Here is a 17,935-nt window from a genome sequence, read left to right on the forward strand (position 1 = left end):
AGTAGGAAAATGAGAGTACCCTTGAACATTTTTTTTTTTAGAAAAAAAGCAATGAAAATAACTAATTTGGTTTTAGCACCAACTCAAACTCTTCAAGTTTTCATGTGTCAAGATTTTTGTAATGCAGTACTTACCTTTGGCAGTTGCATTCTTTTTTGCCTAATAGGGACTTTCCTTTGGCCTGAAAGTTTTGAGTGGGCATTGTTGGAGCAGTCGCTTCCTGTTTTTTAAAATATAGATATACAATATTGCCAAGGAAACGCTAACTATGTTTGCAGCACGCTTTAATAACAAGTCTAATGTAACTATTATTTGACCTCTTGTTGCTCAGGTTGAAGCAGCTGCTTCCATACTGTTAACTTCCTTTTGCTTTTTCAAGTTTAAAAATAGCACTGCTGTTCAACTAATTGATTAGAAACAAATTTCCATTATGTCCTTTTTAGTGTTTAGAACTCTTTAATGGAACAGTAGCAGGAAATCATTTTCTCACCAACACACTTACACAGTCTTAGCATTTTTTATAGCTGGGAGAAGACTCTGTTAGCCTTTCAGAAAGAAGACACTATTTTAAAATTGAAGCTGTGCGTGCCTGACTTTTCCTTTCCTCTTTCAAAACTTTAGGTCCATATCCTACTTACTCTTGGGTGTGGTAGTGTATAGACAGTTTCAAACCAGTTTGCTCAGCATATTTATTACTGCAGTGAGCGTATTTCCTTGTGCGTATCCTTATGCATTTATATCTTTTTCTGTCCTCTCTGAAAACAGAAGATGAGTCCAGTATGAATCATGCATTGAGCATACAGTCAGTATCGTACTACAACAGCTAGTGCTGGACAGTGTATAAGTTTGTAGTAAAAAGCAAGTTTCTAGTCCTCATGGTTGTAGAATGATTCTACGATTCTATGAAATAAACTTGAAAAAGTGTTGGTTATTCTGAGTCTATTAAGTCTTCTAGTGCTTAGGATTTTTTTGCTCTGCATAGTGTGCCTACCCTCATTTACTTTCCATTATTAAATTTGATTTATTAGTACGCACAATTGAGAATGTGGTGTTTCAATTTATATCATTGTAAATTATATTTTGTTCAGTGACTAACTTTTAGTACCCGGATTGCTGATTTTCATAAATTGTGGTCATTTATTTTTAGGACTGGAATGTGCACATATATGCATATGCAAACAGATGATAGAAGAAATGCTTTTCTCTGAATAATAGATTTGATGGCATCTGGGGATATGCACTTAACTGTACTGTTTTTCACAGAAAACTAAAGTTAGTGGGTTCTATCTAATATTTTAAAGACAGAATTACTTCCTTTTTTCTTGGCAGATTATTTTCAAAGTTGAGATAAATGCATTTGACAGGGAGGCCACAGACAGAATGAACCAGTTGAAAAACATTTCAGACAGTTGTTGAAGTTTTATAGAAAGGTGATGTGAGGGGGAGAATTTTGTTCCCTGTTGAAACTATTGTATTGCATGACATATGCAATCTAAGAAGAGATGCTATCCCATCTATGTGCTTTCCCTTTCCTTTTTCCACTTTGTTAATTCTTTTTTAATTGAACATTTGTACATTTAAAAACATTTATACTAATATTAATCTTTTAATAGAGTTCTGCCTCTTTTGTTATAGAGCAGAAGTCTTACATTAATATATATATGTTGACGCCGAGGGCTTTAGGTGCCCTTCAGAATGGTATGCTAAATAGGTGGTGTCCTACATGGTTCCTGCAAAGCCTTACTGTTGAACTGTTTCTTTAAATCTAAAGGTTCATCATTGTTTCACCCGATGTGTATACCTTTAAGGGGCCGGAGCAAGGGCCAGAGCAAGCTGACGAGATCCAGCTTTACAGCTGTGAACCATAGCAGGTGCTGCTGAGTTGCATTGATTAAGCTGCATCAGGAATTGGGTGCAGTATATAAGGAGCAGCACCTAGCTCTGCCATTTACCCTGGGGGATGGGTTGGTGGTTGGGTCTGGTTTGTTTGTAGATGTATTTAGTGTTTAAGGAGTTTTTGTTTTTCTTATTAAAACCTTGTTTAAGTTATTTTTGAGTCCCTTTTCTTTTTAATGCAAGCTCTCTGCACTACTATACTGCGAAAAAGCCAACACTTACACGTTGACTGCAGGTCTAAGGTGTCATATAAAGGAAAAAAGGAAACAACTTTGTCTACTTCTTGTCTCTAGTGACTATATTTTCCTATTTTAAACTGCAATGCTAACCACACTTATCTGGGAGTAAACCTCATTGAATTCAATATAACTTTCTTCTTAGTAGATTTTAACACTGTTAAGATTGTGCTGTTTGTCTCTCGAAAGAGGTTTCAAGTTGAGCACTACCAACTTCCCATCAGTTCTGGGAAACTTAGACTTTACCCAAGCATCTCAGCTGTTTTTCTTTCTCTTTCTAATTCTCTGTCGTATTGCTACATATTTCCCACCCTTCTGTAGAAAACCAAAGCTGTATGGATGTTTAGCACAGAAGCTAAACATCAAGTTTGGGGCCTTTGTGTAGGACTGCATTACTAGCAGAATACTAATTTCTTTGTAGAATATTATGATAAAGGATACAAGTTTCATACTCTTTGCTTATTGTTGTAGAAAACACTGACTGGGCTAGATGATCTGCGTCAAGTGAAAGCTCTAGAGATGCATGTAGACACAAGAGAGAACAGCCTTGGAAACTTTGGTGAGAAAACATTTTATTCTGGCTTAGACCCTCTTAGCCTTTTATTAGAGCCCATTGTGCTGCAGCTATGAAAAGGTAAATTCCATGCTCAGGGTTATTAGAAAGGAACTAAAAATATAACTGCCGTATCATAATGCCATTATACAAATCTAGGGTGTAACCACATTTGGAATGCTGTGCAAAGTTCTGGCTGTGTCATCTCAAAAAGGGTATTGTAGAGCTGGAAAAAGTTCAGAAAAGTCAACCCACATGATCAAGGGGATGGAGCAACTGCCCTATGAGAAGAGGGTATGACACATGGAGCTTTTCAGTTTAGAGTTAAAGGGAGTCATAAAATCATTCATGGTGTGGAGAAAGTCGATAGAGAAATCTTCTCTCTCTCTCTCTCTCTCTCTCATAATGCTAGAACTGATGGACATCCCATGAAGATGAATGTTGTAAGATTCAGAGCAAACAAAAGCAAGTACTTCTTCACACACCAGATAATTACCGTATTTTTCGCTCTATAAGACGCACCAGACCACAAGACGCACCTAGTTTTTGGAGGAGGAAAACAAGAAAAAAAAGATTCTGAATCTCAGAAGCCAGAACAGCAAGAGGGATCGCTGCGCAGTGAAAGCAGCAATCCCTCTTGCTGTTCTGGCTTCTGGGATAGCTGTGCAGCCTGCATTCGCTCCATAAGACGCACACACATTTTCCCTTACTTTTTAGGAGGGAAAAGGTGAGTCTTATAGAGCAAAAAATACGGTAAATGTTGGCATTCTTGCCCACAAGAAAGAGTGATGGCCACCAAGTGGTTAGCTTTAAAAGACGATTAGACAAATTCATGGAAGGAAAGGCTGTCAATGACAGTCTGCTGCTGAATGTCCATTGCTGGTAATCACTAGTGAGGAGCGTACGGTTGCACCTAGTTTCCGCTTGTGGGTTTCCCACAGCCATCTGGTTGGTCCCTGTGAGAATGTGATGCTGGACTAGATGAGCCATTGGCCTGATCCAGCAGCTTGTTCTGATGTCCATTGGAGCTAAAGAAAATCTCTTTAATATTAAAGAGGTAGAAAAGTTCCAAATGGAGCAGCTTTCTTTCTGGGGTTTTTCTTGAGGGAGGTGGCATTTATAAAGGTTTCATTTCTAAATACTGACAGGATTTACATTCAAAGCAAGCTGAATGAGCTCTTATTTGAAAATACTGGTTGGTAAACTCATCCCTTATGCTACCAGGTTTTTTTATGGAAGAGCCACAAATCAGGTTACCCGTGGCACACCCTTATTTATTTGATTTTTGCCTCCTGGCAGGCACACTAAGTTGATTGTCTGTCTGAGGCTGCCTTCTTCTCTGGGTGAAGAAACAGTTTAATGAAAGAAAATGAACTTGAAGATTTCTGACAAAAAGAAAATAGCCTTCGTTAAATATGCATACGTAGGGGAAACCATTTCGAGTGCATCTGTTTCATGAAGCCTATTACTTACAGAACTTTATCCTGTAATAATTTGCTTTGTAATACTGATTATGACCTAGAAATGGGCTCATATAAACTATGCATAACAATAATCTACATTAGCAGCAGTAAGAAAATGCTTGTGCTACAAAAACTTTAAGACTTATTGAATGATTCAGAAACTGGACAATTAATTTGAATCTTATTTTCTACCTTAACCGCATTGTAAGATCAAAATGGAGACTCCCCACCCCACTTGCATATGGGTGGAACAGAAAAGAATACAGAACACATGTACACCCAATAACATTTCACTCTTATTGCTTATCTTTGTTTTTGCAAGTGCTAGATTTGCAATTGAAAGATTTTTAATAGTTTTTAATTAATTTTAATAGTTTTTAATTAATGGTTTGACTAGATGTTGTGGCCCTAATAATTCGTAACATACAGAATAAGAAAAATCTTGTTTGAAAGTGTGAATGGTCACAACAATGAATTATTTCTAGATAATACAGTGGGTGGTATTTAATTAAGTTTTACTCAGAGTAGGCCCACTGAAATTAATGCAGCTTAGTCATGTTCATTAAGTCAGTGAGTCTGCTCTGAGTAAAACTTAGCTGAATACCCAGTTCTTTTAAAACAAACAAACTAAGGTTGTGTGGATAAATCTGAAGGGAGGGGGAGATGGACAAGTCAGGAAACATTGGCTGGATACAAGCAGCAGTCCTTGAGAGAGTGTTGAAAAGGCTTTGCTTCCTGTAATATATACACATACAAAATACAACATTCTGCAGAACCTGTTTGACCAGCGGTGAAAATGGGAAGAGTGTGCACACCACAAGCAACAATCCTTCTTTCAAATCTTCTTTAAATCTGAGAGGTGAGAGGGAAATATTTCCCAGCAGAAACAGATGTAGGACACAGGGAGAGGTTCTCAAAGGTAACTTTTAAAATGTCACGTTACTAGTGATGTAAAATATAATCTGACAGTATGTGATCACTTCCAGGCAAGCCTTCTCTTAGTATGGATTCTTCATATGGCATTAGTCAGAGAAGATATGTTGCACCCCAGGAATCAATCAGAAATTATGGTGAACAAATATATAAGCTGTACCATTAAAACAACTGCAGTTATGACATTGTATGTCTAAGAGGATCGCACACAGACTGCTTTTACCAAACTGCAAATTGTTCCTTTTCTTCCCTGTTCTTATAGGTGCTTATCTGCCTAATCTGAAACAACTGAAACTGAATAGCAGCATGCTTATGTCAGTGAGGTAAGGAGCTATAGTACACAAAGTAAAGTCCAGAGTACGCTTTCACTCTCTGTCCCCACCCCATAGCACCACCTCTCAATAATCCAGAGTGAGCTAGTTCTGAATCTGCTATATACAGGGGAAATCTTACTGTTGTTCTATTGCAGTAATAGGGAACTTGTGGCCCTCCATATGTTATTTGACTACCACTCCACTGGCCAAGTTATTTTCATAGTGTTTAAGTGTGTTTTGCACTGCTTTGGAAATGAAAAATGTGAGGTTTCTACTTTTATTATTTTTTTACTGGATGAAGTGGAATGCTTTTGCGATCTTAAGAAATTTCTGTTTCTCAAAATATCACATGGAAAGAGCAAATATATTTCGATACCTTTTAGAAAGACATAAGCACTACTGATGATCTGTAAATAACAGAACCACACATGGTTTTCCAAGTGACAGTAAGTCGTTCCATCCAATATTGTTATACAGTATGTGGTGGTGAATTGCAAAAGCACTACTGTGACCATATAACACAGCAAGCAGAACTTATGGCTGAGTTTGGCAACAAGACAGTAGGCACAATTATACCAAGGGAGAAGGCCTGAAAACGTTCCTATCAGAGAGTAATTGTGAGAAACACCGAATTTTCTTCTCCAGCCTGCAGGAGGCAGTGTTTGTGTAAAACCATATTTGGAACTCACTACAAAACCTTTTTGAACCTGTTACACTCTTTGCCCTCTCTTTTTAATGCCAGGACCAAAGTGACCTTATTTCTCCTATCTCAAGGGTGAGAGCCCACGCTTTTCCCATTGCAATTGCAGCAAAGTCTCTCAATATTTGTGTGTTTATTTCTCAAATATCTAGAAGTTGGCCTACTTATTTTTGCGCGGTCAGTAGGGAGACTTTGTACACAGAGTGCGATGAAAAGGTATTGCTTTAGGTCCTTGTTAATTTCCTACTTTACACTTATTTTATGAGGCTTTTACTCTATTGCTTCCATCCATCTCTCTCCAGCCAAGTAATATCAGATTTATGAAGTAATAATTGAGGGAGAAACATGGAACACTCTCTGAAGAGAGCAAGTTAAAAAACTATCTTTTACTCTTGCATGATGACATATGTTACTTATCTCCCTAATGATTCTGGCAAAAAGGACTATATTTCAAAGCTAATGGGGTATTCGTTCTAGTCTGGCTAACAGCCACCGTTTTTAATCTAATTGCTTCTGCTTTCTAATTTCAGGGATGAGTAAAAGGATATATGTAAAATCCTAGATAAATACTTTCTTAAAACGTAGGCTGTTCTTTTAGATGCAGCATCTGTAGCTGTGCTTTCGGCATATGCAGTAATCCTCAACTATTAAGTGACCTGTCATTTTCAGAGTACTATATCACAAAACCATCTATTTGTTTTGAGTCACCTTTGCACTGCTTTATCAGTTAATGTACAGTGGCTGCCATTTGCCTGGAGGGCTAGGAATGCCAATAAACATACAGTACAGAGGTGGAATCCAACATGGTAGTAGATGGGTCGTTCTGACAATGTAACCATCTCTCCTTGCCAGACAGAATGATCTCTCCTCTCCCCACACACTGTTCTGAGGGTTCGCCTGACCTTCCTGAGCAAATTTGGGGAGTGAAGGGAGTCTTGTTGTCCTACCAGGACTCTACCAGGGAACATGGTAGAGGTGTGTATGATTATGAACTGTATGGAGAAACTGGATAGAGATAAGTTTTTCTCATAATACTAGAATCCGGGACCATCCAGTAAAGCTGAATGTTGGAAGATTGAGGGCAGACCCCCCAAAAGTAATTTGTCACAAGGCACATAATTCAACTGTGAATTCTGCTCTCAAAGACATAGTGATGGCCACTACCTTAGATGGCTTTATTATGTATCAAATTTCAAGATTATTTGACCTGTCTCTTTATGTAGAGCCCAGAGGTTGAAAACTATGTGAGGAGCCCACCCTTGCTGCAACATCTTGGTCCCAGAATCAGGCTGCAGTCCTATATCCACAAACATGGGAGTAATTCCCATTAAATCCAGTGGATTTTACTTTTGAGTAATGTAAAGAATTGTGCTGCTGGGACTTTTAGCAGGCAGATGGTTGGTTTTCATCAAACCTGGTAGTAAGGATTGTTCTCTTCTTTATGAAAACTCCCAGATCTTCATCATTTTCCTTTCCATTCAATGCAGGTGTGGGTAACCTTTGGCCTTCCAGACATTGCTGAACTACAACTCCCATCAGTCCCTGCAAGCATAACCAATGGTCAGGGAAGATGGAAGCTGTAGTTCAACAGCATCTGGAGGTCCAAAGGTTCTCCACACCTGATTTAATGTGGTGGATACTCGATATTATATTTTCCTCCTTCTTGCCCTCATTTTTGGTTGCGATATTTAGAAATATGGCTGTTTGCAGCAAACCAGAGATCTAATCTCAGTTTGCAAGCCTCCAGATTTCTATTCAGGAACCCAATACCACAAATGATGCTGTCTGTCTGAAAACAGATACGTACATATCTAACCAATTTGAAATGCACCTGCAACACGTTGCTCCCAGCGGTTATGTAGGTTCTAAGTGATTTAGTCAGAAATGAGAGAGGAACAATTATCATCAACCGTTGAGAAAACGCAAAGAATTGAATATTGGGAGATAATAGTGTAATTAGGCAGCTGGCAGGAGAGTTGCCCATCCTTATCAGTCTCCATGGCAACAGTGGTCCAAAGAGTCATCAGTTACAGCGAGGAGTAGAACATAATCTTCAGCAAGAAAGATGAGATCTATAAACAGTTAGTTTTTCACTCTTGTCTGTCACTTATCTGTTTTCTAAGACAATTACCCTCCAATATCAGACTAAGAGAAAAGTGGCTTAAGGACAGTAAATTAATCTGCATTGCTTATTATCTCATTGACAAATATACAATGAATTCAGAGCTTGAAACTTGAAACTTGCAGTTTATACAATGTATTTTCATAAGTTGGTCACAGTCTACAAATTATTATTTTATTTTGTTTATTTTCTAGAAAAATGATATATTATTCTTTTGTTAGAAATCTAGCCAAAAGGACAATTTAGGGCAAAGATACTTTTGAGACACAGGTATAGATTAACATTATAAAATGTATTCTTTAATGCTAAAAGGCCCATGTATGCAGCAAGCTTACAAAAAAAAAATCTTTCATGCGTCTCAAGAACACACTACAACAGGAATCGAGGTAATGGTCATTAATATGTGAGTTAGGAGGGAGGTCTAAACAACTTATTAGGCATAGGAATATTAATAACTATTAAACAATATGATCAAAAGTGCCTACTTGTACAGAGGCTGCAAACTAGAAATACTAAGTTGTACTGAAGGGGTTCCCATGGAACATGTTTAGATATGGGCTATCTTTTCACATTGGAAGTACTGTACCTGCTAGTATGTACTGCCCTGTGTTTTTTAGATTTTGCAGAATCAGTCTTTTATTTTAGTGCTGTACAAGTTTATCTTCCCTTCTCTTTATTCATGTTTTTAAAGGGTAATAAATGTAAACATAGCTCTTGTAATTATCTTGCATTGTAAACTATACTGGCATGGACTCAAGAGAAGTGCTGGCAGAAACAGATTGGCAAAAAGTGACTTTTCCACCCCCTGGCACCACAGACTTTCTCATTCTCTAGCACGGCTCAGCCAGTTGTTTCTCCCTGCCTTCTAATTTCTTTATTCCACACCCTCCATTTGAGCAGAAACTGGGCATGTGCAGAAACTGCCAGCAGAGGGTCATGGAGGCCATTGTTTACATCCTTTAGTATAGTTTGGAAGCTGTACTAAGTGAAACTATTATTATTATTATTATTATTATTACTACTACTACAAAAGGAAATCAAACAAGTTAGCCATAAAAATGGAGTGATGCCAGCTATTTCTTCTCCATTTATTATTGCAAACCTTCAATTCCAAATATAAGAAATTATGTATGTATATGTAGTCAAAGTTGATAAACAGAAGAACACAGACACATATTGCTAGTGGAAAAGAAGTCTACTAGAAAAATAGGAAAATTTGAAGCATGGATCTGTACAGATTAATGGAGTTTTCTGCTGTGGTAGTGCTTGTGCAGATTTATGCTTTTGCGCTCATCAGTGTTAAAACAAAACAGAAAATTTGTACTAGTTACAGGTAGGTAGCCGTGTTAGTCTGCTGTAGTCAAAACAAAGCAAAATAAATAAAATTAAACAAATAAAATTAAAAATTCCTTCCAGTAGCACCTTAGAGACCAACTAAGTTAGCTATTGATATGGTCTCTAAGGTGCTACTGGAAGGATTTTTTTAATTTTTTAATTTTATTTTATTTAGAAAATTAGTAGACATTTGAGGAGCCACAGGAGATAAGTGCCAGAGCTGCAAGAAATGAAAAGTTAAAAGGGGAAGTAGAGGGTGTGGAAAGGTGGTTAGTAGAACTGACCCAGCTACATAAAACCAATGCAATCTGCCTGCTCCCTGGGGTGGAGTGGTTTTGGATATTTCACCACTTATTGAAGTATCTCTAGATCGAGGTAGTTCAGATTCAGATTGGGAAATAAGCATAGTTGCAGCTGAATGAAGGTAATGTTATGTGGATGACTCTTGATTTAATGAGAGAAGACAGGCAGGTTCCAATCCATGCTAAAGCCAAATGTGGACAAGCCCTGAATTTGCACAAGTGCTCCCATAGAGATCCTGAGAAAGCACCAGAACATTCACATCAAATGGAGACCTCTTGCACCTATTCTCTGATCTCATCCTGCTCACTGCTCCATCTAGGAGGGCCAGGCCGCTGGGCTCTTGGAGGGGTAGAAGACATCCGCTTAAAAGTGCTGGGGCAGCATGCCAAAGGTGCTTGGGGCAACATGCCAAGGGAGGGAGGGTTATACTGGAATCCTACAAGGAGCCCCTTTACACCCTTCTCCACTACATGGCAAAAGCAGAATTGCAACCACAAAGTTTAATCTGTATTTGAAAAAGACACATTTTTGGTTAGAGTGTGGTGCTGATAACACCAAGGTTGCAGGTTTGATTCCCATAAGGGACAGCTGCATATTCCTGCATTGCTGGGATTGGACTAGATGATCCTCAGGGTCGCTTACAACTCTATGATTCTATGTGATTGGCAGCAATTCCTATTAGTTTCAGGAGGTTGCTGATGTGAAGTGTTTTGAGGCTGGGCTACCACTATTTATTTTCTTTCAGGATCTTTGACATGACATCTGGAATTACTTTAGGTTTAAACTGGTGAAGCCAAAGGGAGCCTTCTTCTGGTATCTATCCAATAAGTTTTTGGCTCAAATGAACCTATTCCCAATAGTTTTGAATGAAGAATTTATTGAGTAAATTGTGGTTCTCTCAAAATGCCACTTTGTGCCAAACCACACTGGCTTTCTCCCTTGTTTTCAAGAAGTGTCCTCAACTCAAAGAATTGGATGTCATGAATGAGTACTATGGAAGGATGTGTGTAAAAAAGGATCCTGCAATGCATAATGAAATGTTGAGTTCTGGAAAATCATTAGTGATCAATTTTACTTTACTAATCCTTTTAGACAACAATCCTAGCTACACTTACCAGAGTGTAAGTGAACACAGTGGAAATGATTTCTAAGTAAACATGCATAGAATTCTGTTGTTAGTCACTTTTATGCTTCTATGACTTCATCTCCAAAGACTCCTTCATTGCTTGGATAAAAACACTCAGTTTAAAGCTTTTGGGTTCACTTTCAAATACTGCAGTGCAAAATTATCCAAGCCAAGCTCTCAGGTATGAATTAATTCAAGTTAGTTTTGGATTGTTGAACACCCTGCTCAGTGGGCAGTTACTTTGGGACCGCAGACACTTTCCTTTTAATCAATTAATGTATATGTGACCTTATTATAGCATTTATCTCTGGCACTTAGTTTGAAAATTAATAGGGCAGAATATTGTTTTGACACATGGGGAATCAGAGCAGAACTGAAAAAGGATACACCAGGGGAAGCCAGATTGGTGCATCCAGATGTTCCACTCCAGCTACCACCAGCCCCAGTCAGCATGGTCAAATGATTGGGAATGAATGGAGCTGTTGTCATCTGGAGAGCTCCACATTGGCTGCCCCAGGCTTATATCCTGTATCTGTCTTTGGGTGCTCATATGTGGTTTTGCATGTGTGTGATGGGTATATGTATGAATTTGTATCTCTGAAAAAATCAGTGGGCGTGATGGGGCTGCCTACCCCAGCCTCATTGTCTGGCGCCCAGTGACACCAATACATGTTCCAATCCAAGCAGAGCTTCTTTCCAGCTGGGTTACTCTAATACAGGGGTTGTCAACCTGGTCCCTATCACCCACTAGTGGGTGTTTCAGGATTCTAGGTGGGCGGTAGAGGGTTCTACGGCCAAATTGAATCCTCCTTCCATTGAGCACTGGTGGGCGATAAGGAAAGATGCATTAGTGGGTGGTAGGTATAAAAAGGTTGACTACTCCTGCTCTAGTATCTTCTCTCTCCAGCTGCCAAAGAAGAAACAATGTAAGTGTATGCTGTCACCAGCTTTTGAACCTGAGCAGGATAAACCACAACATCAGAAATCCCTGCGACAGAAGCTGAAATGTGCTTTCTATAAATCTCCTGTTATTTATTTATCCAACTAGATTTATATACCACTTATTTAACAAAAAATCTGTCTTTGAAAACAACTATACATAAAATTGATCAAAATATAGATAAATTTAGCAATTTTAAAATAAATATACGTAATAAAATTACATGTTACATTACTCATATGAGCTCCTGAATATAAGAGTGCTACTGTGAAACATAATGGGTGAATTTGACCCTCAATCCAAATCTCTATTGCTTTGCCAAAGATGAAAAATACTAAAATGAACTGAATACATAACCCTTGGAACTTACAGTGTCAACTTTCCTTAAGGGACCTTGGAACAGCATTGTCTAATCTTCAAGTCCTCTGGATGGCTCGCTGTGGGCTTCCAGATTTAGATGGTATCTCTTCCTGCTGCTCTTTGAAGGTAGGGCAGATTTGAAATATTTCTTCAGTTGCCCTGTTTACTTAATGTTCAGCTTCTTTTTATAAGGCATTTATGAGGCAGAGAACCTTAAGTTCCTGTTCATTTTCTTTCTTTCTTTAACTGATGCTGGAGCCTTTTAAAAATTAATTTTAGGTCTGATAAAAATCAGTGTCATTCCTTGTACTTAAAAGGTACTTCCATCATAATTTATCATGTATTGTGCTTGGCAATTCTGGGTCTTGAGGGGGTCTAAAGTTCAGTATTGTGCCATATCTCAAACTGCAAGCCATGGGTTCATTGTCATTACTTAATGTGCAGTGGTTAAAACTTCATGTTGATAAGGTCCCTTTGGTTTCCTTTAGGAACTCTACATAGCATATAACAATATTGCTGACTTAAGTCAACTTAGCCTGTTGGAGCACCTTGAGATTCTAGACTTAGAAGGAAACAACGTGGAGGACCTCAGTCAGATTCAGTATCTGGGACTCTGTGTTACTCTGTCTGCCCTTACAGTGGAAGGAAATCTTATTTGCTTGAAGCCAAGCCCACAATCTCCAGAGGTACCTTTGCTTGCTTTAGATTTCGTTTAAAAACGTGCATCTGTGTTTTAATCTGATTACGAGAAGATACTGCTTAGCACAGCATAGTTTACCATATGAATGCTTACCAAGGGAGGCAAATGCTACCCACTCCAAGTGAATAGCTAAGTAGCTGTTGTCTCTAAGAACATCACCTTGTGCTCGGCCAGAGAGGGTTTTTACAGTCAAGTGGTCTATAAATTTTATGAAATAAATAAATAAATGAGAACTGACTTAAGCACCCCCAAGCACTGGTTGAGCACTGTGCAACCCAAAGCGTATTTGAAGGGAGTTCTGCTGAAATCAGTGGGATGTGTTTATATGAAGATGTTTCAGAAAAGAAAGAAATAATAATGGCTGCCTGGTTTGTGTATTAAGAATGGCCACAGCTTTCTTTTTGGTGGCTGCAGTTCAGAACCTATCCTCCATGTCAGCTTTGTTCATTTCTAGTACAGGAATCCCTCTTGCAGGCCACTTTTGGAATTCTCAAGAGATTCAAAGACAATTTGTTGTGTAATGGGGGTCTACTGTGTAAGTAAGATCCTTGCGGCGTACGCGGCAAAAGTGTGTTCCCCTGGTACATGGGCAGTCTTGTATTGATTGCGCTTGTGGCAGTTTAAGATCAGCAGCCAAAATCCTAGACACATGCCTGCCACAACAGAGAGGGCTTTTTCAGCAGTAGGGAACATGCTAACACCTGGAGTATTGCACATGTCCCATCAACAAAGGCCTTTAGAGGAGCCCCAAAGGCTTATTTATTCTCAGCCACATTTGCTTAAATAAGATTTATTGGCCTGCCGAGTTGAATTGGTTTCAGCTATAATTATTTATTGGCGTTCAGTATTGTACTGGACAGTTGTTGATGTTTTTTAAAAAAATAAAATAAAATAATTGAAACCACTGCTAAAACAAAACTTCCCCCCTCCATTTTAGCAGTGCTTTCTATGAAAACCTCCTCGTGCTGTTGAAGCAAGGCACGCTCCCACCACTCATAAATGGATTGGGAGAATGTCTTCCCCATCAAAAAGCAACCAGGAGCTCTCTTTATGCTCATGGTTGTTCCTTTATAGCCACACGGGTACCTGTCCTACACCTTATACCCCATATGATGCCTGGTGAGGGGCAGGTGAATGTGGTTTACAAGGAACAGCCTCACAGTCCGAATTAGACCTGCAAGCTGGAGATTCCCCTCCTTGCACTGTTGCATCTAAGGCCATGCTTCATATTTGCATACCACCTTCAAATGTAGAAATAATACAAACCTATCTTCTAGACTTCATCCAAACAAGGATAGCTAATAATTTTGCCTGGCCCTTTCTGTGTAAAATAAAAATAAAGTTACATATACTGATTCTACTAAATTTACAGCTCTCTCTACAGGCTGTCTGTTTGCTCAGTGTAATTTGATTTCCAGATGAGCTCATCTCTTCCAGACATTAAAACCCAAAGCAACAATCTAATGATGAATGTGGTGGTCTCTATCACAGCTGTTTCAATAGCACTCTGTGTCCATATATGTGTGTGTGTACATGTAATGTGATGCACCCCTCAACCCTGATAGCATTACAGACTTGTAGACTGGAAAACCTATAGGTTCCATATAACGGAAAGCGAATGCACTACGTAAAAAGATTATTTTGTCTTCTGTACTAGGTATTTACCCTATTGTGGGAAAGAATATAGGCCAAAAGTTCATCAGCCAGTCTTAACATTATACAGATGGAGTAGCAGTTTGTAGTTCATTGAAAGTGGGGGAAATATTCCAGGTGCATATATTTACCACTACTGCTACTTTGCTTCAATTCTCTTGTAGCACTATACAAAATCTAGGGGTGACGCACCCTCCCAGAATCATGCAATCTAAAGGCTGCTCCAGAAGATGCAGTTTTAATGCATGTGTCTAAAGCCATCTGTTAGTAACCAGCAACTGTGGCCTGGGGGCTTAGTCCAGTCCCTAGGGGCTTCCCATCTGGTCCTAGCATAGTGCCTGATCGCAAGGATGCCTCATAATGCAGCTTGTCATTTCTCCTACACAAGATGAGTCATAAGCAAAGAACTCTGACCTCCTCCTCTCCAGCATGTGCAGCAGAGGAGGCTTGGGGGAGTCCTCCCTTTATGGACCCCAGCTGCTCCCTCTTTGCTTGGCCATGGCTGAGTCACAGGAGGCAGTAGATGAGGTGCATAAAGGGGGGGGGGGACAGTAGAAAAGCCTCTCTGGCTGATCACACTTTGCCTTGCCCTAAGCTTGCATAGGAATCGGTTAGTAGGAAGAAAGTAGATGTAGCCCAGTAGTTGCTGACCAGGTTCTAGATTCCTAAGTGCAAAAGAAAAATGTCATATAGAAAGTGGAGTGAGAGGAAGCTTCTGTAGTCCAGATCTAGAGTGTGTGCCATTCAGTGATGCCCCCTGCAGCATCTACTTTGCTTTTTACTAGAACCCCGAGAACCACAGACAGCCATACACTTAAAATCAAGGAACAAAGGTGCTTCTGAACATGTGCTCAGCCCTGGATTTTCTTCAGCAGCAGAACTAACCAAAATTAGTCCTGTCACACAGCATCCCACTCCTAGTTTTTCTGTAAGGTTTCTTCTTTCCAGCAGACTAATTGTAAGGCCCATCTAGGTGTAAAGTGATGGAGAAAAGGGATTTTACACTCTTGTCTCCACACCACAGTTCTAGTCGGAATCAAGCTCTCTGCGCCTGCTAGTTTGGCCTAGATAAACTAGGGATGGTAAAAAAAGGGGGGGGGGGAGGAAGTTAGAAACTATTGCAAATCTACTGTAAATCATCCAGGACTCTACCAATACATTACAGTCTACATTCTACCCATCCCTGAACTAGATGAGCTAGTGGACTTTGTTTCATAGTGTCCTTATGTGGTTCCTGCCCACTTCTCAGATTTCCCTCCCCTCTCCCTTGTCAAAATGTGTTTGAAATGACTACACTGAGAAATTTCTGCTTTGGGTTTTTCCCCCTAGGTCCCAGACTACAACTACAGAGCTGAGGTGAAAAAACTCATCCCTCATTTAAAATATTTGGATGAAATACCAGCAGACCAAACTGATCTTCCTTTCCCATGCAAGATGAACAAGGAGTGGCTCCTTGTCAAGGAATCCATCAAAGATGGAAGTCTGGTTGAAGAGGCATCTTGTTCAGGCAGGCCAACTTATTACCCAAGGATCCATTTTTGCTGGGGACAATGTTTCAGGGGAAGATAATGTGTACATACATAGGTCCATGCACACTCTCTGGTACGCACCAGAGCCAGGCCTGGTTATCAGGGATAAGAATGGGCAGTAGCTTTTGCAAGAGTGTAAGGGTAGAGTTAGATGTGATAGCAGCAGAAGTGTGTCTTCACACAGAACACACTAAACAGCTGTAAGACAGAGAGAGATAGGTGTGGGTCCTCTTGTGTGGTAGGTAGGAAAGGAGCTTCAAAGGCCTCCACATCCTGCCCACCCCCCTGCCGGCTCTCACACTCTTTTTCTTCTCAAGATTTGCTAGGAGAAAGGTGGCTAGAGATAGTGAAACAAGCAGCAGGCAGTGAAAGGGTTTAGAAGCCTCCCACCTGCTGCTTCGCCATGTTTGAAATTGTCCACCTCACCTCACCAGCAGCAGACAACATTTGAAAACTTTGGTCTGTCACTGTTAACATCAAGGTTCAGCTGAATACTACCCTGAGGGAGATATTATTATTATTATTATTATTATTATTATTATTATTATTATCCCACCCACCTGGCTGGGCTTCCCCAGCCACTCTGGGCGGCTTCCAACAAAATACTAAAATGCAGTAATCCATCAAACATTAAAAGCTTCCCTAAACAGGGCTGCCTTCAGATGTCTTCTAAAAGTCTGGTAGTTGTTGTTCTCTTTGACATCTGTTGGGAGGGCGTTCCACTTGGTCCATTTGGTCCAGAACAGGAACAATGAACTAATACTGCCTTCTTGATAAAGTTTTGAAGCTTATTGATTATACTGCTTGCAGTGAAATTCATTTCCCAGGAGTTAGACATCCTGAAAATTATGGATTATTATTGTATTTATTTAAAATACTAATGCATTTCCAGAATAACTCATTAAGGCTCCAAAGTACTTTGTCTTTTGTTCCATTCAGAAGTTAATGACCTAGTATTGTGCTGTGTTCTTTGATTAAACTGTTCCTGCTCTTTTCACGAGACCTTCTGGAGATGATGAGAAATTTTAGCTTTGAAAATATAATAATGGTGTACCAATACACACCAATGACTGAAATTATGACATAGATGACAACTTTGTTTGGGGCCATCCTAAAATATATATAAAAAATCAGAGACCAGTTGATACCAAACCAGAACTGGTGGTCTATGTTTTGCTAGACTCCCATTCCATAATTTTTACCTAAATGTGGAAACCCTATAGCTGGATCCAAAAAAACTTCAACTGTTATTTAAGTCATTACCATTTCAAAGTTGGTTCTGAATACCTGCTCCCATACTTGCATTCTAAGCTTCTTTTTATACCTTGCTGTCAGATATTTACATCTCTACAGAACCAGGGTGGCTGGAAGATGACACTGACAATGAAGAAAGCTAGCCCTCTCGAGGCTCCAACAGGATAGCGCATGAGCGCCAACATTACTTTAGAATACGGAAAAGAATTTCCTTTGCTCTGCTCATTATCACTGCTTTGCTAAACTGAACATTTATACCATCTTATTATGTGTTGCAATACCTCACTGAACTCCCCCCCCCCCATTACCCTGTTTAGATTCTTATTTAGGACCTGTAGCAAGAAGGCCCGGCTCTGCTGTGAGACCTGCCATAACTCAGCTCTTGTCAGCTTCTCGACCTCAGGTTCCACAAAGACCACTTAGCGCCCACTTGCTCTCTGGTAGTAGCACCCTCCTGGAGGCTACCATCTGTGATGAGATGTTGCCTGAAGATGACGCCAGTGACTTGACACATGGTA

At 39.6% G+C, this 17,935-nt stretch overlaps 1 protein-coding gene across 3 annotated transcripts in view; it reads left to right on the forward strand.

Moving 5' to 3' along the window:
* Positions 1-17,935, forward strand: part of LRRC56 (leucine rich repeat containing 56) — a 36,858-nt gene that overhangs the window by 8,696 nt on the left and 10,227 nt on the right. For 2 of the 3 annotated variants that reach the window (XM_083427936.1, XM_083427935.1), the window contains 6 exons: positions 2,604-2,691; positions 5,344-5,404; positions 12,311-12,407; positions 12,770-12,967; positions 15,964-16,141; positions 17,735-17,932. In XM_083427936.1, coding sequence (XP_083284062.1) covers positions 2,604-2,691; positions 5,344-5,404; positions 12,311-12,407; positions 12,770-12,967; positions 15,964-16,141; positions 17,735-17,932 — 820 coding nt within the window. The remainder of the gene's footprint in view (positions 1-2,603; positions 2,692-5,343; positions 5,405-12,310; positions 12,408-12,769; positions 12,968-15,963; positions 16,142-17,734; positions 17,933-17,935) is intronic. The other variant, XM_083427937.1, reaches the window with a different exon arrangement.

Source organism: Podarcis tiliguerta (assembly GCF_965153285.1).
Source record: "Podarcis tiliguerta genome assembly, chromosome: 1".
In the NCBI taxonomy this organism is placed as follows: domain Eukaryota; kingdom Metazoa; phylum Chordata; class Lepidosauria; order Squamata; family Lacertidae; genus Podarcis; species Podarcis tiliguerta.